The sequence below is a fragment of the Callorhinus ursinus genome, unplaced genomic scaffold, assembly GCF_003265705.2.
Source record: "Callorhinus ursinus isolate GAN/ISIS: 27379988/994484 unplaced genomic scaffold, GSC_fseal_2.0 scaffold41, whole genome shotgun sequence".
NCBI lineage: Eukaryota > Metazoa > Chordata > Mammalia > Carnivora > Otariidae > Callorhinus > Callorhinus ursinus.
In genome coordinates, this window is record NW_027397103.1 from 2679375 (window position 1) to 2701819 (window position 22445).

The following is a 22445-nucleotide window of genomic DNA, read 5'->3' on the forward strand; positions in this document are numbered from 1 at the left end:
CTCACTGTGGTTTTATTTTTCCTATTTCGTGATTATGTATTAGGTTGAGCACCCTTTTTTTTTTTTTTAAGATTTTATTTATTTGACAGAGACAGAGACAGCGAGAGCAGGAACACAAACAGGGGGAGCGGGAGAGGGAGAAGCAGGCTTCCCGCTGAGCAGGGAGCCGGATGCGGGGCTCGATTCCAGGACCCTGGAATCATGACCCGAGCCGAAGGCGGCCGCTTAAGAGCCACCCAGGCGCCCCGAGCACCTTTTTATACGTTTGTTGGCCATTTGGATTTCCTCTTTAGTGAAGTGCCTATTTAAATCTCCTGCGTTTAATTGATTTTTAAAATGTCCTTTCAGACAGTATCAATACATTCACCTATTGATCGCTGGGCAATCACCCCAAAGTTGCAAGTAACCGAGGCAGGTTGGCAGTTCAGGCTCAAAACATTTCCTGCCTCAGCTGTAGCAGAGAACAAGCTGATTTCCCCAAATAACAAGTACTTCGACTTTAGCCCGGTTTAAGGAACAAGAAGACTAGGGCGGCCTGGCTGCCTTCCTCCTCGCAGGTGGCCATGATAGCAAAGGACAGCGCTCTCGCGACCTCCCCAGGGATCCTATACACAAACAGACGCGTCCTTAAACGCAGAATCCTGCTTAACCGCCAATTTCAAATTTCCAGGAGCTGCCCTGCCGGGTTGGTCTTTCCCCGTTTTCCATTGGTCACGAGTCAGAGGAAGAAACAATTTGATTGGTTTTTCCTTTCACTTCCTCTATCCCTGTAAGGACTTGGGTGGGACGCAGTACTTCGTCCTAAGAGCGGGCACTCTGATTGGTCCGGACACGGCTGAGCCCCGCCCATGCTGTTCACCAGGTTCAAACGCGGCGGCGGGAGGCGCGGGGCGGAGCAGAGCGCGGACTGGCCGGGTCGGCGGAGCGTGAGTCTGAACCCCGCACGCCCATTTCTCCCCCACCCCACTCGGTAAGGCCGGGGGCAGGGCCGCCTCCACCCACACCAGTCCGGGCTTTCCCTCCAGTTGCCGGGAGGGCGGTGGTGCCGCCCCCAAGGCTGCCGAGGGCCGGAGGGTCTCACCAGGCTGGCGGTGCGCGCGCCCTCCTCCGAGAGAGCCTAAAGGTCAGTAGGTGGTGCCCGGGGCAGGAGGAATTGTTCCCTTCTTAAACCTGGAGGGGTCCCCTGTGGGTTCCGCCCTGCCTCGTTGCTTGTCAGCATTACCTGCGTTATTCCGTCCAGTGGAGTGCGGCAGCTCCCTATTATTTGTGTAGTGACTTCACACTCTCAGTACCGTCAGTCACCTCCTATTTCTCGCGTCTTTCCCACTGCTCCACCGCCTTTCGTCTCCCTGCTGTTGTCAGAGAAGGCCAGGTCCTGCCTCAGAGCCCTAGCCCTGGCTGTGCCCTCTGGACGGCACCCTGTCCTTTCCTCCCCCGCCCATCAGCAAGGCTTACTGCTTACCCGCTTCAGATCTTGCTTCAAATGTTACCTTCTCAGTGAAGTCTACTCTGACTACACTGTTAAAAATTGCGCACACACAACAGTTGCCCCTACTTTGCTCTTTCTCATTTTTAACCCTGTAGTACATATTACTTTCCAACATACTATGTAATTCGCTTATTTCAATCATTCATTCATTCAGTATTTATTAGCACCTGCTATGTGCCAGGCTCTGTGTCTCCGCCCTTGTGGAGCTTACGTTATCGGTGGAGCAGATAATAAATTGATTTGTCAGATAAGTGTATTACCTCTTGTTACAGTGAGTAAATATCTGTTTTTTAATGTCCGTTGCCAGACTGAACTTCCTAAGATCTGTTTTGTGGTGGCTGGTTTTCACCTCGCTATCCCTGACATCTTGAGGAAGATCAGGATCTTTCAAGCCCTTCCTCCTCAATTTGGCAGTACGCACTTGACCTTCTCCTGTATCTCTTCACCATTGCAGAGATGTTGAAGTTCAAATATGGAGCACGGAATCTGCTGGACGCTGGTGCTGCTGAACCCATTGCCAACCGGGCCTCCAGGCTGAATCATTTCTTCCAGGTAACACGCTGCCAGCTCTGTTCACCTGTGCTTATTTCCTTGGAACCTCCTTGTCTCTTTTATTCTTATTACAGGATTGAAGCTAATCTTCTAGGAGAAATCCTATTTGGTCTTTTATATGTGCTGATAGTAGTGGAAAAAGCCACTGTACAGAGGAGTAGCTAGCTGAACTTGTCCTTGAAGGGAGATCTTTTTTTATCATTTCTTACACTTTACTTATCTGTACTAAGGTTGTTCTTTTGTTAAGGAAAAACAAAGGCATTCTTTGGGCCACAATAGCTATAGATGTAATTCTATTTATTTTCGTTCAAGAGATTTTTTTTTTTAAAGATTTTCTTATTTATTCATTTGACTGAGGGAGAGAGAGAGAGAGAGAGAGAGGCAGGTAGAGGGAGAGGCAGGCTCCCCGCTGAGCAGGGAGCCCAATGCGGGGACTTGATCCCAGGACTCTGGGATCATGACCTGAGCTGAAGGCAGATGCTTAACCGACTGAGCCACCCAGGCGCCCTGTTCAAGAGATCTTTATTTAAAAAGAAAGAAAGAAAGAAAGAAAGAAATGATAAATACCCACACCTGTGAAACCCATATTCTGCTCAAGATAAAGAACGTTTCTATCACCCCAGAAGTGTTAAAGCTCAGGAAATAATTTCCAAGTAGACTTCTAATTCTTTTGTTTTTGATGTAGATGAAACGTTGATGTAGAAATCCTTGTTTGACTTATGAATTCACAAGTCAAGGGGACAATATAGATAGTGGTGAAGATCTGGGTTTGAATCCTGGCCCCAGCACTTGTTAGCTGTGTTATCTTGGGCGACTCTCTTGCCTTCTCTGCATTCATTTGCCACTCTTTCAAATAGAGGTTATAGCACCAAATTCACAGGGTTATCATGAGGATGAAATGAGATAATTGATATAAAGCACTTTTCTTGCTTAGCTCTTGGTAAGCCAATGGTTATAAATGGTAACTATTATTAATGCGAAGTGTAGAACTAATATTAGTTATAATAATGACAAATTTGTGTTTACTTAGCAGTAATTATATTTAGGAAGGTATTTATGCAAGGATACCTGTATGATGATACTGATACTTTCTTGATGACATTTTTTTCCCCAAAATATTGGTATTGGGGAATGTTCAAAGAGATCAGAGTGGAGACAGATTTAAAGCTTAGGTTGTTTTGTGGGACCATTCCTGTTGTCATTGTCATTTTAAGTCATGAGATATTTTTCACAAATGAATAGTCTGTCCCTAATGCTAGCTGACCGGAGTGCTGCCATGTTTTAGCCCCTTTATGTTTTACTCCAAAACTTTTTTGACTTATTACAAAATTGACTGAAGGCGTAAAATGTGCTCCTTATGTAAGAATTGTGGCTTTCAGGGCGCCTGGGTGGCTCAGTTGGTTAGGCGACTGCCTTCGGCTCAGGTCATGATCCTGGAGTCTGGGGATCGAGTCCAGCATCGGGCTCCCTGCTCAGCGGGGGGTCTGCTTCTCTCTCTGACCCTCCCCCCTCTCATGTGCTCTCTCTCTCATTCTCTCTCTCTCAAATAAATAAATAAAATCTTAAAAAAAAAATAAAAAAAAAAATTGTGGCTTTCAGCGTGCTTGGTACAGAGCCAGCATGGTCCTGATTATCTCACTTCAGCTCCATTACAGACGTAAGGACTATTCTTATTTACATTTTAAATAGGAAGAGACAGATATCGAGGGAGGCAAGGACTTGCCCAGGATCATGCATCTTGTAAATGACAGAGCCAGGCTCCATTTTTATTCTGACAACAGAGGCTGGGCATGTAACCATTGGCAACACTGCCAACGTGTGTTAGGATTTATTGTGTCTTATATTTAAATGTCATTCTAACAGCAAGGGTTGTGGGTAAATCCCCAGTTCATCTTTTTTTCGTGATGAGTTCTTTCCCGTCCCCAGGAAAGCTATTATTTGCAAGCATAGCATACATCTAACATTTGCCTAACCAGGTACGGATACTGTTCTTTCCCTGTGTAATACTATCTTTTTTTTTTTTTTAAAGATTTTATTTATTTATTTGACAGAGAGAGACAGCGAGAGAGGGAACACAATCAGGGGAGTGGGAGAGGGAGAAGCAGGCTTCCCGCCGAGCAGGGAACCTGATGCGGGGCTCGATCCCAGGACCCTGGGATCGTGACATGAGCCGAAGACAGACGCTTAACGGACTGAGCCACCCAGGCGCCCCTGTGTAATACTATTTTAATGAGGTGTAGATAGAGTAGTGATTTTGTTTTCCATTCAGGTAAGTATTTGGACTGGGTCTTAGTTTCTTTCTTATTTAAAGATTTTATTTATTTGTCAGAGAGAGAGAGAACATAAGCAGGGGGAGCGGCAGGCAGTGGGAGAAGCAGGTTCTCTGTGGAGCCAGGAGCCCGATGCAGAGCTTGATCCCAGGATCCTGGGATCATGACCGGAGCTGAAGGCAGTTGCCTAACCGACTGAGCCACCCAGGAGTCCCTGGGTTAAGTGTTTCTACTTAACGTCCCAGTGAGTTTTGTGTCAGGTGGTCAGCAGACATTTAGACTTTTGAGCCAACAAAATTTCACAAATTTGCTAGGCCGATATAGGTTTGCCAGCTTTTTATTTTGCCAACTAAGAGGTGTAAGAAGGATGTAACAAGATATAGAGAAAAGCCATTATCTTCTGGTCCTTTCGTTTCGTAAAGAAGGGACATTTTGAGAAACACCAACAGAGGAAGGACGTGATTTCAGAACACAGGTCCCTTTAAAATTTGAATGTGTATTAGCTTTATAGACCAGTCATCATGTGGTGTTCATTTTTCTCATTTCGTGGCAGACTTGAGCACTTGGTTAAGCATTAGTACTGTATTTGGGAACCGTTGCTCCAATCAGTCTAAACTCAGTAAAGAACAAAAGAACAAAGACTATTTTTTGGAATTTGTGGCAGAACTATAACCAAAGTGACAGATATGGTGGCTTGTGACCCAGTGCTTCACATCCCTGGCTGAGGTTTGAATCTCTTGGTGAGCTTGTTAACAGGTTCTAAGCTACAAAATGGGAAGTTTTAGTTCAGTAGGTCAGGGATAGCACCAGATAATTTTTTTTTTAAGATTTTATTTATTCGTTTGAGAGAGACAGAGATAGCGAGAGAGAGCACGAGCGGGGAGGAAAGGGAGAAGCAGGCTGTCCGCTGAGCAGGGAGCCCGACGCGGGGCTCGATCCCATCCTGGGATCATGACCTGAGCTGAAGGCAGATGCTTAACTGACTGAGCCACCCAGGTGCCCCAGCACCAGAGAATTTTGTTGTTTTTTTAGCTAAGTTCTTCAGGTGATTCAAATGTAGCCAGTCCGTTTCTAGTATCCAGTGCTGTGTAAGAAACCACTCACAGAGTTTAAAGCAGTGATGATTTATTTTATCTTAAGATTCTGTGGGTTGTTTGGATTCAGCTGGGCAGTTCTGTTTCACCCTGTGATATCAGCTGGGGTCACTCCAGAGGCCATATTGTGTTGGGAGCTTGGCTGGGGCTGGAATATCTGGGTACTGACTGCTGGCTAGGGCATCTCAGTGTTCCTCCAGCTGACTTCTCTATGAGGTCTTTCATTATCCAGTAGTCTAACCCAGGCCTTGTAACTTTCTTCTCTAAATAATAAATATTTTAGGCTTTGGGTGTAGCTGCAGCCATTCAGCTCTGCCATTGTAGCACAAAAGCAGCCACAGACAATATGTAAGTGAATGGGTGTGGCTGTGTTCCAATAAAACTTTATTTATAAAAACAGACGGTGGGCCACATTGGCCTATGGGCTGTAGTTTGCTGACCCCCTGGTCTAGACTAAGCTTTTTTACATGGTGACTGGCTTCCCAAAAGAGCAAAAGCAGAAGCTGCTAGGCATCTTTAGAGCTCTGCCCTGAACTGGCACAGTGTCACTTGTGTCACCTGTTGCTTGAAGCAAGTCACCGAGATAGCACAGATTTAAGGGGCGGGGAAATAGACTCTGGCTGTTGATGAGAGCGGTGCCAAGCACCTACAGAGTGAGAGGGCCTATAGGTGGCCATCTCTGCAGAGATACCTCCACACAATCCATAGCCTGGCACATGGAAATCATTGCTCTAGACCAGAGGTTGCAAACTCATGTCTTTGGGGGCCAGGCAGTGACTATGAGTGAGTCACATGGGCCACCTGGAAGACTGGGAGTCAGGTCTGCAATGAACTGCAGACCACATTCACTACCCAGAGGGGCAGCATCACTCAGCCACAGCTCAGCATCACCAGACAGGGATGTGGGGCAATGTGGCTTGGTCCTCTAGTGTTTCAGGAGAACCCCCAAATTTCCTGATTTTTCAATATTGGCAGATAATTCAAATTATTTTAAATGCTCCAGGCCCAACAAAACATGTGGGTTAGATATAGTCTGCCAGTTTGCAACTGTTGGTCTAGATCATGAATAAATTCAGCTTTAGTATGGTCACTTCATCCATACTATTCTAGATTGTTCAAGTGAATTAAAGAAACCACAGTTATATTAACAAACCTCTGGGCACACTTGAAAGAAGTAGCAATCATTGTGTCCTGTTGTAGAGACATGGAAACATTTCAGAACCAGCAGGGTCCAGAGTAAATGTTCCCATGAGCCACAGACTGTTAAGAAAGAAGGGCCTTGGGTACCTGGGAGGCTTGGTCGGTTAAGTGTCTGCCTTCGGCTCAGATCATGATCCCAGGGTCCTGGGATCCCAGTCCCACATTGGGCTCCTTTCTCAGCGGTGAGTGTGCTCCCACTGACCACCTCCCCCCCCCCCGCTCATTTTCTCTCTCTCTCTCTCTCAAAAAAAGGGGGGGCTTTTTGTTTTGTTTTTTTTTTAAAGATTTTATTTATTTATTTGACAGAGAGAGACACAGTGAGAGAGGGAACACAAGCAGGGGGAGTGGGAGAGGGAGAAGCAGGCTTCCCGCCGAGCAGGGAGCCCGATGCGGGGCTCGATCCCAGGACCTGGAATCATGACCTGAGCCGAAGGCAGACGCCCAGCGACTGAGCCACCCAGGCGCCCCTGGCTTTTTGTTTTTAATGGCATGCTTGTGAAGTTTTCCTCCCAGGTGCTGGTGGAAGAAACCCACAGTAATGGAATCTTACAAGTGATAACATAATGACTCAGTTGATGTCGCTTTAAAGAATGAAGCCCCAGAATTTTGCTGTTAGCGTGTGTCGTGAGCAGTTAAGAGTTGGTGGCTTGTAATTTACTCTGTGTGGATGTTATTGATCAAAGCTTTTCATTATTGACAGTGTCTCCATCTGCTGTTTGCTGTTTTTAGGGGAAACCACCCTTTCTGACTCAACAGCAGATGTCTCCTCTTTCCCGAGAAGGGATATTAGATGCCCTCTTCGTTCTCTTCGGAGAATGCAGTCAGCCTGCTCTGATGAAGATCAAGCACGTGAACAACTTTGTCCGGAAGTGTAAGTTTGGAGAACTTTTTCTTGAAAACTGTTCTGCTAGACAAAACTGCAAAGATGGTGGAGGCCAAAATGAGTTAGTGGTTGGTGGTCGTGGGTAAGAACTCTGCTCAGAGGAAGACAGACCCAATTTCAGGCCAGTTTCCACCTGCTGCAGCTGGGAGACCAGATAAGTCAGGTCTGCTGGTTGCAGGTGACAGAAACTCAACTTAAACTAGCTTAGGCCAAAAAGTGAATGTATGGCTCATGAAACTGAGAAATCCAGGGTTGGGTCAAACTCTTGGCATGGCTGGTTCCAGGGTGTTAAACGATGTCCTCTGGTTCCATCCTTATACCCACTCAGGGCTGATAATCTAGCAGGCATAGCAGACACAGTGCTCAGGGCCCACAGTAGTTAATTTTAATAAACTGAACTTCTTTTCATTAGTTTAATTTAATTTAATTTAGAAATAATAAAAATATTATAATAATGTATAATGATTTGGGGTTATATTCATCTTTATGTTAATGTCATGGTAAAATATAAGTTTTGACTTTTTTTAATAGTTTTTTTTTGTTTGTTTGTGTTAAAGTAGGCTCCACACTTCACGTGGAGCCTGATGCAGGGCTTGAACTCATGGCCCTGAGATCAAGACCTGAGCTAAGCTCACGAGTTGGATACTTACCCGACTGAGCCACCCCAGCGCCCCTTGATTTATTTATTTATTTTTTTTTATGGAGGAAGGGGCTGATGAAGGGAGGCGTGCCTAGGGCCTATGAAAGGCATAAATCAGCTCTACCCACACCCTCTTCTTGTCTTCCTTGAGGTGGAGGAGTTGGCTGCTGGTGTCCGTGTCCCACTTTTGTATTTTATTACCTTACATCAGTGTTTTTCAACCAGTGGTGATTTTGCCCCCCTCTGGACTCTTGGCAGTGTCTGGAGATATTTTTGGTTGTCACAGCTTGGAGGGGAAGGGTGCTACTGGCATCCAATGGGTGAAGCCAGAGATAATGCTAACCTTCCTGCAACAACAGAATAGCCACCACAGCTTAGAATTATCTGGCCTCAAATTTCAGTAGTGCCAAGTGTGAGAAATCCTCCCTTATATGACCTTGCTGTGTAACCAAGCACCCTGAACTATAGTGGCCTAAAACAGTAATCACTATATTACCTCTCATGAATCTGTGGGTTGACTGGGCTCAGCTGAGGATTTTTCCTCTCCATGTGACTCTGGCTAAGATTGCAGGCACCTGGGACTCTCCTGGTCTAGAATGTCCAAGATGGCCTGCTCAGTGTTTGGCGGGTTGCCTGGAAGACTGGACTCAGCTAGGACTCTGGGATGACTGGGCCTTTCCCTGTCTCTGTGAAGTCTCAGGGCCTCTTGCTCTCCACGTGGCTTCTCCGTGTGGTCTCTCCATCAAGGTCAGCCAATGACAGCCTGGAATACCTGTCTTGTACACAAAGTTTTACTGGAACTTGTTAGCCATGCCCTTTGTTTATGTACTCTGTGGCTGCTTTCTCACAACAAGGCATTTGAGTCATTGTGTCTGAGACTGTATGGCCTACAAAGCCTAAAATATTTACTCTCTGGCTCTTCAAGCAAAAACTTGCTGACCTCTGATCTACATGGTCCCTTTGGTGCCAGGCACCAAATTTCCAAAGCACCAAAGCTGCCAGGAAGGGACAGAGGATCTCTTTGGCTGCATTCTGTTGTTTGAAGTGAGTTATAGGGCTTCCCAAATTCCATGTGCCAGGGAACTACATGAGGTTGTGAATTCTAGGAGGCATGTGATTCATTGGGCACCATCTTTGGAGACTGGGTACCATACATACCCTGTTCAACTTTTATCGTCCACTGTCTATATTAGTACAATCCCGAGGGAAGATTCTAATTAGCTCTGCTCTGGGTCATCTGCCTACCCCTTGAGCAGGCACTGGCCAGGATATGAAGTGTGATGGGAACTTCTCTGGGTACCCAGGGGCTCAGGGCACCCTGATTACTGGGGTCTCATGGAATGGAGGATGTGTAAGTGCCCAAAGGAGCTGGGAGTTTTGAGTAGCTAAAATCAGCATATGGCCACCACAGTGACCTTTGGGATTTACCTGTACCTTGTCTCTTCTGATTCCTTATCTGCAAGATGGGGAAAACACATATGTAATAAGGCTGTGCGGGGATTGAATGACTTAGTGCACAGACCAGGCTTGTGTTGCCTGACACGTAAGAGATAATAAATGTTAACCCAATAACTAGCCGTCAACCTCAACATATATTTAACATGTTGTGTGTCTTTAATTTTAAAATGTACTTGGGTACTTTTCTTTGTTCCATATTTGAATAAACTCCCACCTTATTTTCTTGAATATTTAAATTTTTAAGTAGGGAGTGGGAGGGGAGGGGAAATTATGAGACAGACTAATTTATCAAGCCATCTTCAGGCACCTTCATCAGTCTGGAGTCTGGCCTCTGGTTATTTTATTTTTTTATTTTTAATTTTTATTCTTTAAAATGATTGATTTATAGCACAAGCAGGAGAGGTGCAGAGAATCTCAAGCAAACTCCCCGCTGAGCATGGAGCCTGATACGGGGCTTGATCCCATGACCCCGAGATCATGACCTGAGCCGAAATCCAGAATCCAGATGCTTAATCAACTGAGCCACCCCGGGCACCCCTGCCCTCTGGTTACTTTAAAGTAGTGGATCTTCTAAACTCCTTCAATAATCAGGGGACTTAGGCTTAGTGAAATGTAGATTTTTCTAATAGAATTCTCTTGCAAGGAATTGTTTTGTATTTTTGAAGAGGCTTCCTGGGGAGTAAGGCCGAGAGGTTGTGATTGAAAAACAGTGATTACATTAGTAGGGTTGTTTGTTTTCTTTTTTCCCCCTCTTTTTTTTTTTTTTTTTTAAAGATTTTATTTATTCATTTGACAGAGCGAGAGAGCACAAGCAGGGGGAGCAGTAGAGGGAGAGAGAGAAGCAGGCTTCCCGCCAAGTAGGGAGCCCGATGCAGGGCTCGATCCTAGGACCCTGGGATCATGACCTGAGCTGAAAGCAGACGCTTAACCATCTGAGCCACCCACGCGCCCCTCCCTGTTTTGAGTTTTCTGTTTTGGAATGTAAGCTTCGTTTTCACATGGGAAAAAGGGCCCAACAGCTGCTGCTGCTTAAGTTTCTTGAATCTTGTCGTAGAGATGGAGATTTTCTTTTGGGATTGTTGGAGAAAATGAGACGAAGGTATAGCTCTGAAGAGGTGCCCCATCTTTGAGCCAAAGGAGGGCGGGGAGCAGGGAACCCGGATCTGGGAACCAGGGAAGAGATTTTTGTTTCTTAATTACTGTTCTATTCCCAGGGCTTAAAACAGTGTCTGGCACATGGTAGATGTTCAGTAAATATTGGTCGAATGACTATATTGCTAAGCAAACCAAGTGGGAAAACCTTAAGCATTGTATTATAGAATTTGTGTAAAAAAATAAACTGATATTAAACATGCAAAGTGTTGATAATTGTTGAAATTGGACTGCTCTTGGTGATTTGACAGTCGCTGCAACCCTACGCTCTTCCACCTATGTTTACTGTAGGCAAAAGCTTCTGTATGTTCACAACGGTAGTACTTTGAGGTGGATATATCACTTTAAGAATTTTTTCTTCCTAATTGTAAACAGAATACAAAGTTAAATATAAAAGGTCAAAATGAGAGAATATCCCTCAAAATCTCCTCTGTCTGAGATACCCACTGTTACCAGTTTGGAGCATAATATTGCAATTTTTTTGGTCCTTATAAAATATTTATTATAGAAATTTTCAAGCATGTCTCAAGGTAAAGAGAATAGCATAGTGCACTCCCGTGTACCAGTCAGCCCTTTCCATGTATGTTCTAACATCACTCTTGTTTCATTTTACACAAAATGGATCATATGTCTGTAATATTTTGCTATTAGCTTGCTCACTTAGCAATATATTTACTCAACAAATATTTATGGAGCACTTGTTTTGTGCCAGGTTCTGTTTTGGGTACTGGGTTTATAGTAGTGATCAAAACAGAAAAAAATCCCTGCCTTTAAAGAATGTATATTCTCGTGGAGATTGAGCTACTTCATGTGCCTAATATTCTTTTACGTGGGTGGCTTTAAGTGGTTGGTTCCACTTTCCTGTTGATGGACCTTTAGGTCATTTCTTTTTTCTTTCTTTTTTTTTTTAAAGATTTTAGTTATTTGAGAGAGAGAGCGAGCATGAGTCAGGGGCAGAGGCAGAGGGAGAGGGACAAGCAGACTCCATGCTGAGCCTGACGCGGGGCTCGATCCCAGGACCCTGGGATTATGACCCAAGCTGAAGGCAGACACTTAACTGACTGAGCCACCCAGGCACCCCTGGACCTTTAGGTTCATTTCTGGTTATTTTTCTGTTACAAGCAGTGCTCGTGATGAGCATCTTGCTGTGTTTTGTTTTCCAGCACATCTGCTAACGTTTCTGTGAAGGACAAATTCCTAGAAATTGAAATGTTGAATTGATTGAGTTTCAGGAGAGGAAGGGATATACTCAGCTGTGTTGGCTTTTGCCCCTGGGTCCAAATGTTTATCTGACAAGGCTGTTCTTTGACTGCATTTTCATTACAGTGCTTTGGGTCTTCATTTCCACCTCAATATTCAGTCCTTAAATGCTGTAATTAACAGGGTGCAGGGCTGAAGTGGGATGTGGTTTTGGAGTCATAGAAGCTGCTGGTTATAGAGGGAAGTTGTGAGGGTCTTTTTTTTTTTTTTAATCATCATAGACTTGAGTTTAATATCTGACCTGTTCCCCTTAATAATCCAAAGCCTTTGGAAAAAGACATAGACATTTGGAATTGTTCCTCATAATTCTGAGTATTCTTGTGGTTTTGCCTGTAGCAGTTTGTCTACTCACGTGATTGAAATGCCTGGTGGTTGCCAGCCACGGATCCAGAGTTAAGTTGGACAAATGCTATAAGCAACCTAGGGACACAAGGTCCAGCAGAGACTCGAGAGATGTTGGCTTTGTGGGCAAGCAATAATAAAACCAGGTTCAACCCAGAAAGTTGCAAGCCAGCATATTTGGGGAATTATAATTCAAACCTCAAATACCTGATCTGAAAGAAACTTGGAAAAAGGGCAGGGAAGAAAGACTGGACTTGGCACAAGGATGTCAGGGCAAAAGGAAAATATTGTGCAGCTTTCAGCTTTGCTTCTGCATGGAATTCTCCATGAAGGCGCTTTAGATTTATTTTTTACAGTGGTCATGGTGAATTTATTTGGATCTACCCAGCACTCTTGCCTGATTCCCTCAGGGACCAAAGGGAGGTGTTTCCAGGTGTCTTCAGAGAAAGGTGTGGTCTGTGGCTGGTAAGGTACCCAGTGCAGTGGGTTCCATCATGTGTGCCTTTGATCCAAGTGAATTCAACTCCACTCGTGCCACAAAGAAAGGGGGTGGGTAGCAATTAAAACTGCATTGACTAATTTATCAATATGCTGCCCAACAACTATAGGTATGAAATGGCTTTCCCCTTCATTGGACTCATTTCCTCTCATTGTGTGAATAACTTGCCAAGCCAAGTGTAACTCTAGAATGTAGCCTCCTGGCTTTATCTGGTGCCCAATGGTGGACATGGCAACCCACTCTAGTGCCCGGAGGACTTTAGTGTCTGTGTGGGAATTCAGAAGTCTCTTGGTCTTCATCATGGCACCTTTCTGAGGGATTCTCCAGGATAATTTTGATTATGTGTTCCTCTTGTCTTCCTTTGGAGTGTAACCCCTGTTTCTCTATATGGAGTTTCTCTATTATGTGAAGGATTGAATTTTTCAGTCAGATACGGCTATTCCGCTCCATTCTTTCAGATCTTTAGAATCGTTGCATATCCAGTGATGTCCCAGCTTGGTGTTCTTAGAGCATCAGTAAATATATGGTAGATTTCAAATCTGCCATCCATTTAATCCATACTTCATACATGGAGGATCTCTACCTGTGATGGACTGAATGTTCATGTCCCCCTGCAGATTCAAATGTTGAGGCTTTAATTTCCAATATGGTGGTATTTGAAGGTGGAGGCTTTGGGAAGTAATTAGATTTAGATGAAGTCATGAAGGAAGGTGGGGCCTCCATGATGGAACTGTTGTCCTTTGAAGAAAAAGAGAGACCAGGGTTGCCTCTCTCTCCATCTTGTGAGGATATAGTGAGAAGGTGGCTTTCTATAAACTAGGAAGCGGGTTCCCACCGGGAATTCGATCTGCCAGCACCTTGATCTTGGACTTCCCAGCCTCCGGAACTATAAGAAATAAATGCCTGTTGTTTAAGCCACCTCATCTGTGGTATTTTGTGGTAACAGCCTGAGCGGACTAAGATACTGACTGAGAGACTGCACTTGAGAAAGGAGTAAGACTATATGCTAAGAAAAAGATAGTTGTAAACCCTTCCAGGCGTGTGACCTGCCAACTCTACAGAGCAAATGCCAGGACTTCATTTTTTTTGTTTGTTGGTTGGTTTTATTTTTTGTTTTTTTTTTGGTAGCACTGCTATATATTAAGGGAAAGAAGGTAGTTCTGACACCATCCAAGGGAGATGGGATAGTGGGATAAAACCTGGGTGAGTGAGATAAAACTGTGCAGAATGCACTTAGGGTGGAATGATCTGGAAGTCCACTCCAGAGTGGATTGAGATGGGAATCGTGTTGCTTATGTCACATCATAAGCCAGTCTAAATGCTTATAAACATGTTTGACCGAACACTACCCTGCAGCCCTTCAGAGAGGAGGCAGAAAAGCATGATTTGTGTTCTCCTCCTATTTTCTGAGTCTACAGGATTCAAATTATAGCTACCATGGAAACTGCTTTGGAATTTCTGGAGCCCTTAATTTTAACTTAACATATAAAAACACTTTTGTGCTGATTTTATAATTATTCATGACGGATGAGAAAGTGACTAAATGTCTTTTGACAGGGAGGGAACACATAGGAACACTTCTTTTTCCTTTCTTCTTTTTTTTTTTTTTTTTTTTTTGCTTTCATAAAGATGCATGTATTTGAAATGCTTTCCTTACCTGGGAGCAACTCTTCCATCTCTTGCAGATTCTGACACCATAGCTGAGTTACAGGAGCTCCAGCCTTCAGCCAAGGACTTTGAAGTCCGAAGTCTTGTGGGTTGTGGTCACTTTGCCGAAGTGCAGGTGGTAAGGGAGCGAGCGACCGGGGACATCTATGCCATGAAAGTCATGAAGAAGAAGACCTTGTTGGCCCAAGAGCAGGTAGGAGCATTTTAACACCACGGCCTTTCCCCTTTTGTGCCAGAGTGTTCACTGCAGAGGTGATGATCTGCGGAATCGACATCTGGGATCACACAAGTTTTCCTTGGTGATCCTCTGGTTAATGACGGTTGCAGAAAGCTCTCTCACATTCTCAGCTTTTCTTCTTGAACTGATATTGACTCATTTTGAAGCCTCACAAGCTCCCCTTGATTTCTTTATCCCGTTTCTCTGGTTGTATTTTGTTCAGAATCAACATGGCCTTTTAACTAACGAATTTAAGATGACCTTCCTGACCGTCGGCTGGGGGATTTCGAGATATGCATATTGTGGGGTTAGGCAGCGTTCGCTTTGGGGCACATTTTCTTTGTGCTGTGGGCATATATATTTGATTTTTAAACAGGCCTTTGAAGAAATGAAATACAGTTACTCTGTGGCTAGGGTGTTGCTTGTTTAAGAGCAGGTAAGAACTTCCCTTTTTGGTCGTGGTATTTTTCTTTCTTTAAACAAGCCTGCTGCTCCAGACATATTGATTCATTTGCCGAGTTTCTAGAGAGACGGTCATCAGCCTTGGTGTTCAGAGCAATTTATTAGTTACAGATGTCCGAGCACACATCATGTGTCCGATAATGTACCCAGCTCCGTGGGAAGCCTGCAGAAGAAATTGAAGCTCCATGGCTGTTAGTTACAGGCTTTAAAAACAACTTTGGAAAGTGGAGGAAAAATGCAAATGTGTAAAGCAGGCGCTTAGCAGCTAAAGCATTGCAAAAGGGAGAGCAGTGAGCAAATTCACCAACTATGGAGTGAGGAGAGATGTGGGTGAGCCAGGGACAGTCAGAGGAGGTTCACACCGCTGAGAGGGAACGTAGGTTCTGGGCAGAGAAGCGTGATGGCAGGTGGAAGTGTGTGTGTGTGTGTGTGTGTGTGTGTGTGTGTGTGTGTGTGATTTTTCTGGAGGATTGAGTACTAGAATGCTATACAGATGTGTGTGTGTGTGTGTGTGTGTTTTCATCTTAGTGGTTTAGAACAGATGGAATGAGGAGAAATGAGACATTGGGTTGGGGACAGGGTCATCGGGAAATTGGAAGAACCTTTTTTTTATTGTGGCAAAATATACATAGCATAACATTTACTGTTTTAATCCTTTTTAAGGTACAATGCACTGGTCTTAAGTGCATTTACAATGTTGTGTGCAACCATAACCACTTTCTGTTTCTAGAACTTTCTTATCACCCCACATAGAAACTCTGTACCTATGACATGGTAACTCCCCATTCCCCCAAGAACTGTTTTTCGGAATGGCAGTTCACTATGTGAGGCGGTTGGGGATTGTTTACACTTTTGGAAGGAGGAGGTTGGGATCAGAGTTTGAGGACTCAGTGACTTTGTGAGGCCTCCAGTCAAAGGAGCAATGGAGGGCAGGAGGCTGCTTGTCAGAGTCCAAGAATGATGTAGCCTGTGTTTAGCAGTGAAATGTGAACAACTTCACCGAAAGAAGAAATGACAGGATGTTGCAAATCATTTGGAAGGGAAGAATGGTAGATGCTCACTCAAGCTCCCAGTACCTAAGCCACCACCTATCATCAGGACGCACTTCCCGAGCACCTGTTCTGCATGGTGTGCTTCTTGGTCCTTGAGAAGAGGCATTAAATGTAGCCCTGACCTTGCAGTGTTTGTTTTAGATGGGAAGTAGTGCATGTAAAAAGAAAACAATCTAATATACTGTACTGCAGGCAAGCAATAGAGATGTTCGAATAGGTGTGCCTTCCTTCAGGTGAAGGACTCTCAATGACCTTGTGTGAAGTATGGGCTGGGGGTTTTTATTTTTTCATTTAATTTTATTTTTAATTTATTTTTAATTTTATTTTTTTTGAAATAAAGTGCGAGGTTTGAACTTACAACCCTGAGAACAAGACCTGAGCTGAGATAGAGAGGCAGAGGCTTAACCAACTGAGCCACCCAGGTGCCCTGCGTGGGCTGGGGGGTTTTTAAAATCAGACACACACAGGAGCTAATGAAAGCTACCCAACCATTCCTTAAGAGAGTTCTGAATATGAAGAAAAGTAGAATCTTTAATTGAGCCATGGCAGGGCTTTGGAATTTAAGGGCATGAGAAGAGAAAAACCAGCACAGGGAGTGAGTGAAAGCAAATGCCAGAGAAGGAGACGGGAGGGGCACATCCTGTAAGCAAGACCGGTCACCCAGGAGAGGCCAGCACAGCTGCCCAGGGCTCGGTGAGAACCAGAAGAGTCCTCAGAGACCACTTATTTTAACAGAAGCTTCAGGACTCAAACAGAGAGTTCACGGTGAGCAAGTAAAGATGTAGGTTCTTCAGTTCGGCCAACCTTCACTGCACACCTTTTATGTGCTGGGAAAGCAGAAGGACCTCAGATCAGGAGCAGGAGATTACAGGAGTTGGGTTGTGGTTCCCCAGCAACACCTAGATTCGTGTTTGATTGAATAGCTGGGTGCTGTAGCCTAGCCAAGTTGACACGGAAAACTATTACAAAGTATGAACAACTTTTTTCTTCCTGAGCCATTTGAAAATCCGTTGCCAACCCGTTGCCCCATTACCTCCGAAGACTTCAGTGTGCATTTCCTACAATAAGGATGCTCTCGTATGAACCACAATACAACCAACAAAATCAGGAGAGAAACAGTGCTCCATTACCACTGTCTAATATTCAGACCCCATTCATGTTCCACTGGTTGTTTCATGTTCCTCTAGAACAAAAGTGTCCAGCTCAGGATCCCACATAGCATTTAGTTGTCCTGTCTTTTTAGTCTTTTTCATTCTGGACCAGCTTCTCAATTTTCCCTGGACTGTCATGATCTTGGCGATTCTGAAGATTAGAGACCAGTTATTTTGTAAAATATAGATATGTCCAGTGTTGTTCAGGTTCAAGTACTAGCTCTTTGGCAGGAACATCACAGATAAGATGCCCTGTTCTTCTCGTTGCATCCCAACGGGTGACTTTGTTTCAGTTTGTTGCGTTCACATCAATGTTCACTTAGGTATCTGCCATGCTTCACTGTGGGGTCAGCCCTTTCTGCTTCGTCATTACATTAGTGTTCTGTAGGGAGGTGCTTTCAAACTGGAAGCACCTGTTCCTCACAAAACTTTCAATTTATTAACTTATAGCTGTGTGGATTTGCATTTTCCTGTTTAAGTCAATGAGTTCAAGCCATTATTGTCATTATGTATTTTTATCCTCAAACTGTCCCCTAAGTTGGGCCACGAGAGTCCCTTCAGGTTGGTTTTTATGTCTTTTGACACATCCCCCTCTTTGGGTTGTCTCTTGCTTTCTGGTACAACAAGATGTTCAGGCTCTTGCCTGCCCCACCCTTGCAATCAGTTATTTCTCAAAGATGAGCAATGACTTTCAGTGTAAGAGGCTATTTAGAAGCCAAGATCTGGGCACTAGATGCCCTTATTGCTATTGCGGTATCACTGCTTCCAGACCCCTTTCAGTGGACAGAGCCAGGGAATACACCTACCTCCGCGCACACACACATTTACATCGATATTTATTTCTCTGTCTCTGTATATTGAAAAACCATGTGTTCACACCAATACCTCCAAGTCCGGTCCAGCTTCACTGAGTTTATTCTAGTGTTCACCGTTTCTGTGTTTGTAGCTCTCTTCCCTTAATATTCTAACTTTATGCATCTGTGTGCATCCAGTCTCCTGTCTTTGCTACCACTCCTCCCATTGGTGGGCTCAGATGCCCTGCTCCAGGCCATCCCTGCATGTGGATGCCTTCCTCACCCTATGTGGGCCCTTGATATCCGGTATTGGACTGCCCTCCCGCATGGTCGCTGCCCTCCTCACCCTGCTTGGGCCTGGCACCCTGTTCTGGGCCACTGTGGCCCTCTCTCCCTACCACCTGTCATGGATGCTTACCTTATTCTGCATCACCTAAGGGCTTTAGGACTGAATTGTTCAGGGAGAGGAGGTGAAGAAGAAGAGAAAGAGAAAGGTACTTAGATTTAAAAGAAGTGAGTTGACTTTAAGGCGAGGGGTTCAGCCAATAATTGGACAAATAAGATACAAATCTGGCAAAAACGTTGAGCAAAGTAGGCAAATGAATGAAATTTTTCGAGTGCTGGGCTAAGGGATGGTTTTTCTTTTTTTAAACTAGAGACATTAGTTTTGGCTTACAGAGAGAGGATAGGGCATTCTCCCCACCCGACCCCAGTGCTGTTATAATTGTCTAAAGAGTTTCTTTTTCCCCTAGGTTTCATTTTTTGAGGAAGAACGGAACATATTATCTCGGAGCACAAGCCCTTGGATCCCCCAGTTACAGTATGCCTTTCAGGACAAAAATAACCTTTATCTGGTGAGTCTTTCCATCCATCTCTCTAGAATTAGTCCAGTGCTGACACTCAGATATCACAGATGTAGAACTGGATATAGTTCTTGCCCGTATGGTCCGTCGAGTTGCTTTCCTGACTTTGAGGTATCTTCCTATTCTCCTGTCCTAAAGATTAAGGGCCAGTCCATTTAGAGACAGCCCCATCTATTGCTGGGTATTGTAGTCATGGCTTAAAGGGCAATAATGAGAAGTCATTTATTTGGGAATAGTCTGATATGACCTTTAGTAGACTAGAATCTTTAATTTTTTTTTTGAGTCGTAATCGACATATATTATTAGTTTCAGGTGTACAACATAATGATTCAGTATTTGTCTATGCTGCAAAATGATCGCCACTAAATCTAGTGAATGTCATTCACTATATACATCATGACCTGAGCCGAAGACAGATGCTTAACTGACTGAGCCACCCAGGTGCCCCTAACTTTCTTTCTAATCCTTTCTAATCCTAGGAAAACATATTAATGGTTATGTATGTTCTTCCTGACCCTAATGGAAAAAATATTTCTATGTCTGTATTTATAACACACGTGTATAGTTTGTTTTTACAAAATTGGTGTATATTGCTTTCTACTCTGCTCCTCAGCTTGCTTTTTGCCTTTCAGCAATTTACCCCCAACATCTTTCCACGTCAGCACATACACATACAGATCTGCCTCATTCTTTTGTTTTTGTTTTCTATTAAAATTAGTCAATATTTTATTACCTCCGACATTTATTTTTGCCTTTGCCCATGGCAGTGTGTGGCACACACAGGCACATCGTGCCTTGTTTTGTTTATTTTGTGCTTTGGTATCATTAAACATTTGAGTGTTAGGGGCACCTGGGTGGCTCAGGTGTTAAGTGTCTGCCTTCGGCTTGTGTTATGATCCCAGGATCCTGGGATCGAGTCCTGCATCGGGCTCCCTGCTCGGCAGGAAGCCTGCTTCTCCCTCTCCCATTCACCCTGCTTGTGTTCCCTCTCTCGCTGTGTCTCTCTCTGTCAAATAAATAAATAAAATCTTAAAAAACCAAAAACATTCGAGTGTTAGATGCGATTCAGAGGATAGTTATAGAATTTTGCAATTAATTGTAAATGAATCTGGAAAGGGGAACTGCCTCCCTACCACAGCTTTTTTTTTTTTCTAATTTTTTATTTAAATTCAATTAATTAACATATAATGTATTATTAGTTTCAGAGGTAGAGGTCAGTGATTCATCAGTTGCATATAACACCCAGTGCTCATTACATCACGTGCCCTCCTTAATGTCCAGCACGCAGTTCCCCCACACCCCCACCCGCCTCCCCCAGATCTGCCTCATCCTTTTGAACAGCGCCATAGTATTTCTGATGTACGTGTAGCATAACGTATACAAGGCTAAAATTCATTTTGGGGCCTTGTTTAGGTTCTTGGGGGTTTAGATTCCTAAAGGAAAAAAATGTATCCCAGAAACAATTTTTGTTCCTGATTCAGCCCTTCAAACATGACTTATCCTATTACCTTGAATGGAGAGAAACTTTTACAGAGGCTCACATAAGAGAGAAGGTAAGAGAGGAATGGACTCTTATTTATCTTGAACTTCCATAGGGTAGTTTGGGGGACTTTGTTGCCTTTATTTCTGACCTATAATAAACAGTTTATTTGCGTTGGTTTTATATTAGTTGAGAATGCAGTGCTGGTAGAGAAGACCCCCTTCCCCTGCCAGCTCTACCCAGCCTTCTGAGCGAGGGTGTTTTCATACAGATGTGTTGGGAGACGGGCCTTGCACTAACCACATGGTTCTTGAGGACCAACACTATGCCTGTTGTTTAGGGCCTGAAACTTCCTTTTCTTGAATATTGTGTTTGGACCTTTCCTTTCCTGAGACATGGGGCATGGATCCCTGACCTTCATAACTGACCGTGGTATGTTTTAGGCTCACTGACATTCTGGGATATTTCTTGCATACACAACATTTGCCTTGTGCTCTCTCTATCTCCTAGAGCCCCTCATGTTTGGGTGTATTAACAGACTTCTTCATTAGCTCTCAGAAAAGAAGATCCCTTGAAACAGCAGGGATTTATTTGTTTGTTATTATTGTTTTGGATGTTTTAACTTCAGCTCTGCAAGCAGTCTTTTTTGTGTTCAAGGCAACACAGAATACAGGCAGTCCTGGAACTAGCAAGGGCCCCGATTTGTGGCAAAAGTTGACAGTCCCCAGTTTTCTGGTTTGCCTCGCATTGTTCTGTAAGCTTGTATTTCTCTTCATCTGGATTGAAGACCCAGACAAAGTGCATCTTCAAGAGTTTAATACTTGGTCATTTCAGAAATGTTAATCTCTTTGGGGCCACCATTTTTATCCCTGCCAATTGGCTTTGTCCCAGTAGTGGAACTTCCCTTTCTTTTTAATCGTGGAATTCACCCCTGTGGACTTCCTCTTGGTTACAGCCTTGCTGGAATACCTCAGGGATTGGGAATGTCAGCCACTCCTCTGCGAAGACATCTCCCAGCGGCAGGGGGCTTCCTTTTTGGGGCCTTTTGGCTGTGGGGGGCTTCTATCTGGATTTTGCCACTGGCATCAGCATTCTGGGCTTAATGACCATCTTCTCAGGTTTTCCAGCCACCATCTTACGAGATGGGAATGATCTTAAAACAGCTGTTTTCTAGAGTTCTCGTTCCCTTAAGCACATTGATACCTGGCTACAACGACTTTTTTTTTTTTTTTTTTTAAAGATTTTATTTGACAGAGGGAACACAAGCAGAGGGAAAGGGAGAGGGGGAATCAGGCTTCCCTCTGAGTTGGGAGCCCGATGTGGGGCTCGATCCCAGGGCTCTGGGATCATGACCTGAGCCAAAGGCAGACGCCCAACGACTGAGCCACCCAGGCGCCCCTGCAACGATATTTTTACACCCTTTAGTAGCTCAGTTGGGTATCGGTGATGGGATCTTGTAATTATTTCCTTGTCTGCATTCTCTTCTCAAGTACATTGGTAATTCAGAGTAAAATGCTTGCTAAGGGCACAGTTTTCTTATAAATATCCAAACTCAGCTTAGGAGCTAAGATATGATTATAGATCCACCATCCCTTATCTGCAATTCTGAAACACCCAGAGCTCTGAATACCTCAGGTTCTTTTGTTACTTATTTGGCAGCAAAACCTGACGTGAGCTCTGTAGCAAAACCTGACCCGAATCTCGTCTTCATTCCTTTTAGTGTGACTTTCCATACATTTTGCCTCAAAATTGTGAATGCATTTGGGTACAGGGAGATATCCCAAAGCCCTACCCTAGGATGTCACATAATATAAAGTATACACACCATTTTACCTTTCTAAAATCTTAACATTTTTAAGTCTGGAAATACATTCTGTCACAAGATGAGCATAGATCTGTATTGGCACCTGAAGTTCCAG

At 44.1% G+C, this 22445-nt stretch overlaps 1 protein-coding gene across 9 annotated transcripts in view; it reads left to right on the forward strand.

Moving 5' to 3' along the window:
- The first annotated feature begins 884 nt into the window (after positions 1-884).
- The window catches only part of CIT (citron rho-interacting serine/threonine kinase), a 161283-nt gene continuing 139722 nt past the window's right edge, over positions 885-22445 (forward strand). For all 9 annotated transcript variants that reach the window (XM_073881028.1, XM_073881030.1, XM_025889434.2 and 6 more), the window contains exons 1-5: positions 885-1123; positions 1944-2041; positions 7335-7476; positions 14525-14700; positions 18936-19037. In XM_073881028.1, coding sequence (XP_073737129.1) covers positions 1946-2041; positions 7335-7476; positions 14525-14700; positions 18936-19037 — 516 coding nt within the window. In that variant the 5' untranslated portion in view covers positions 885-1123; positions 1944-1945. The remainder of the gene's footprint in view (positions 1124-1943; positions 2042-7334; positions 7477-14524; positions 14701-18935; positions 19038-22445) is intronic.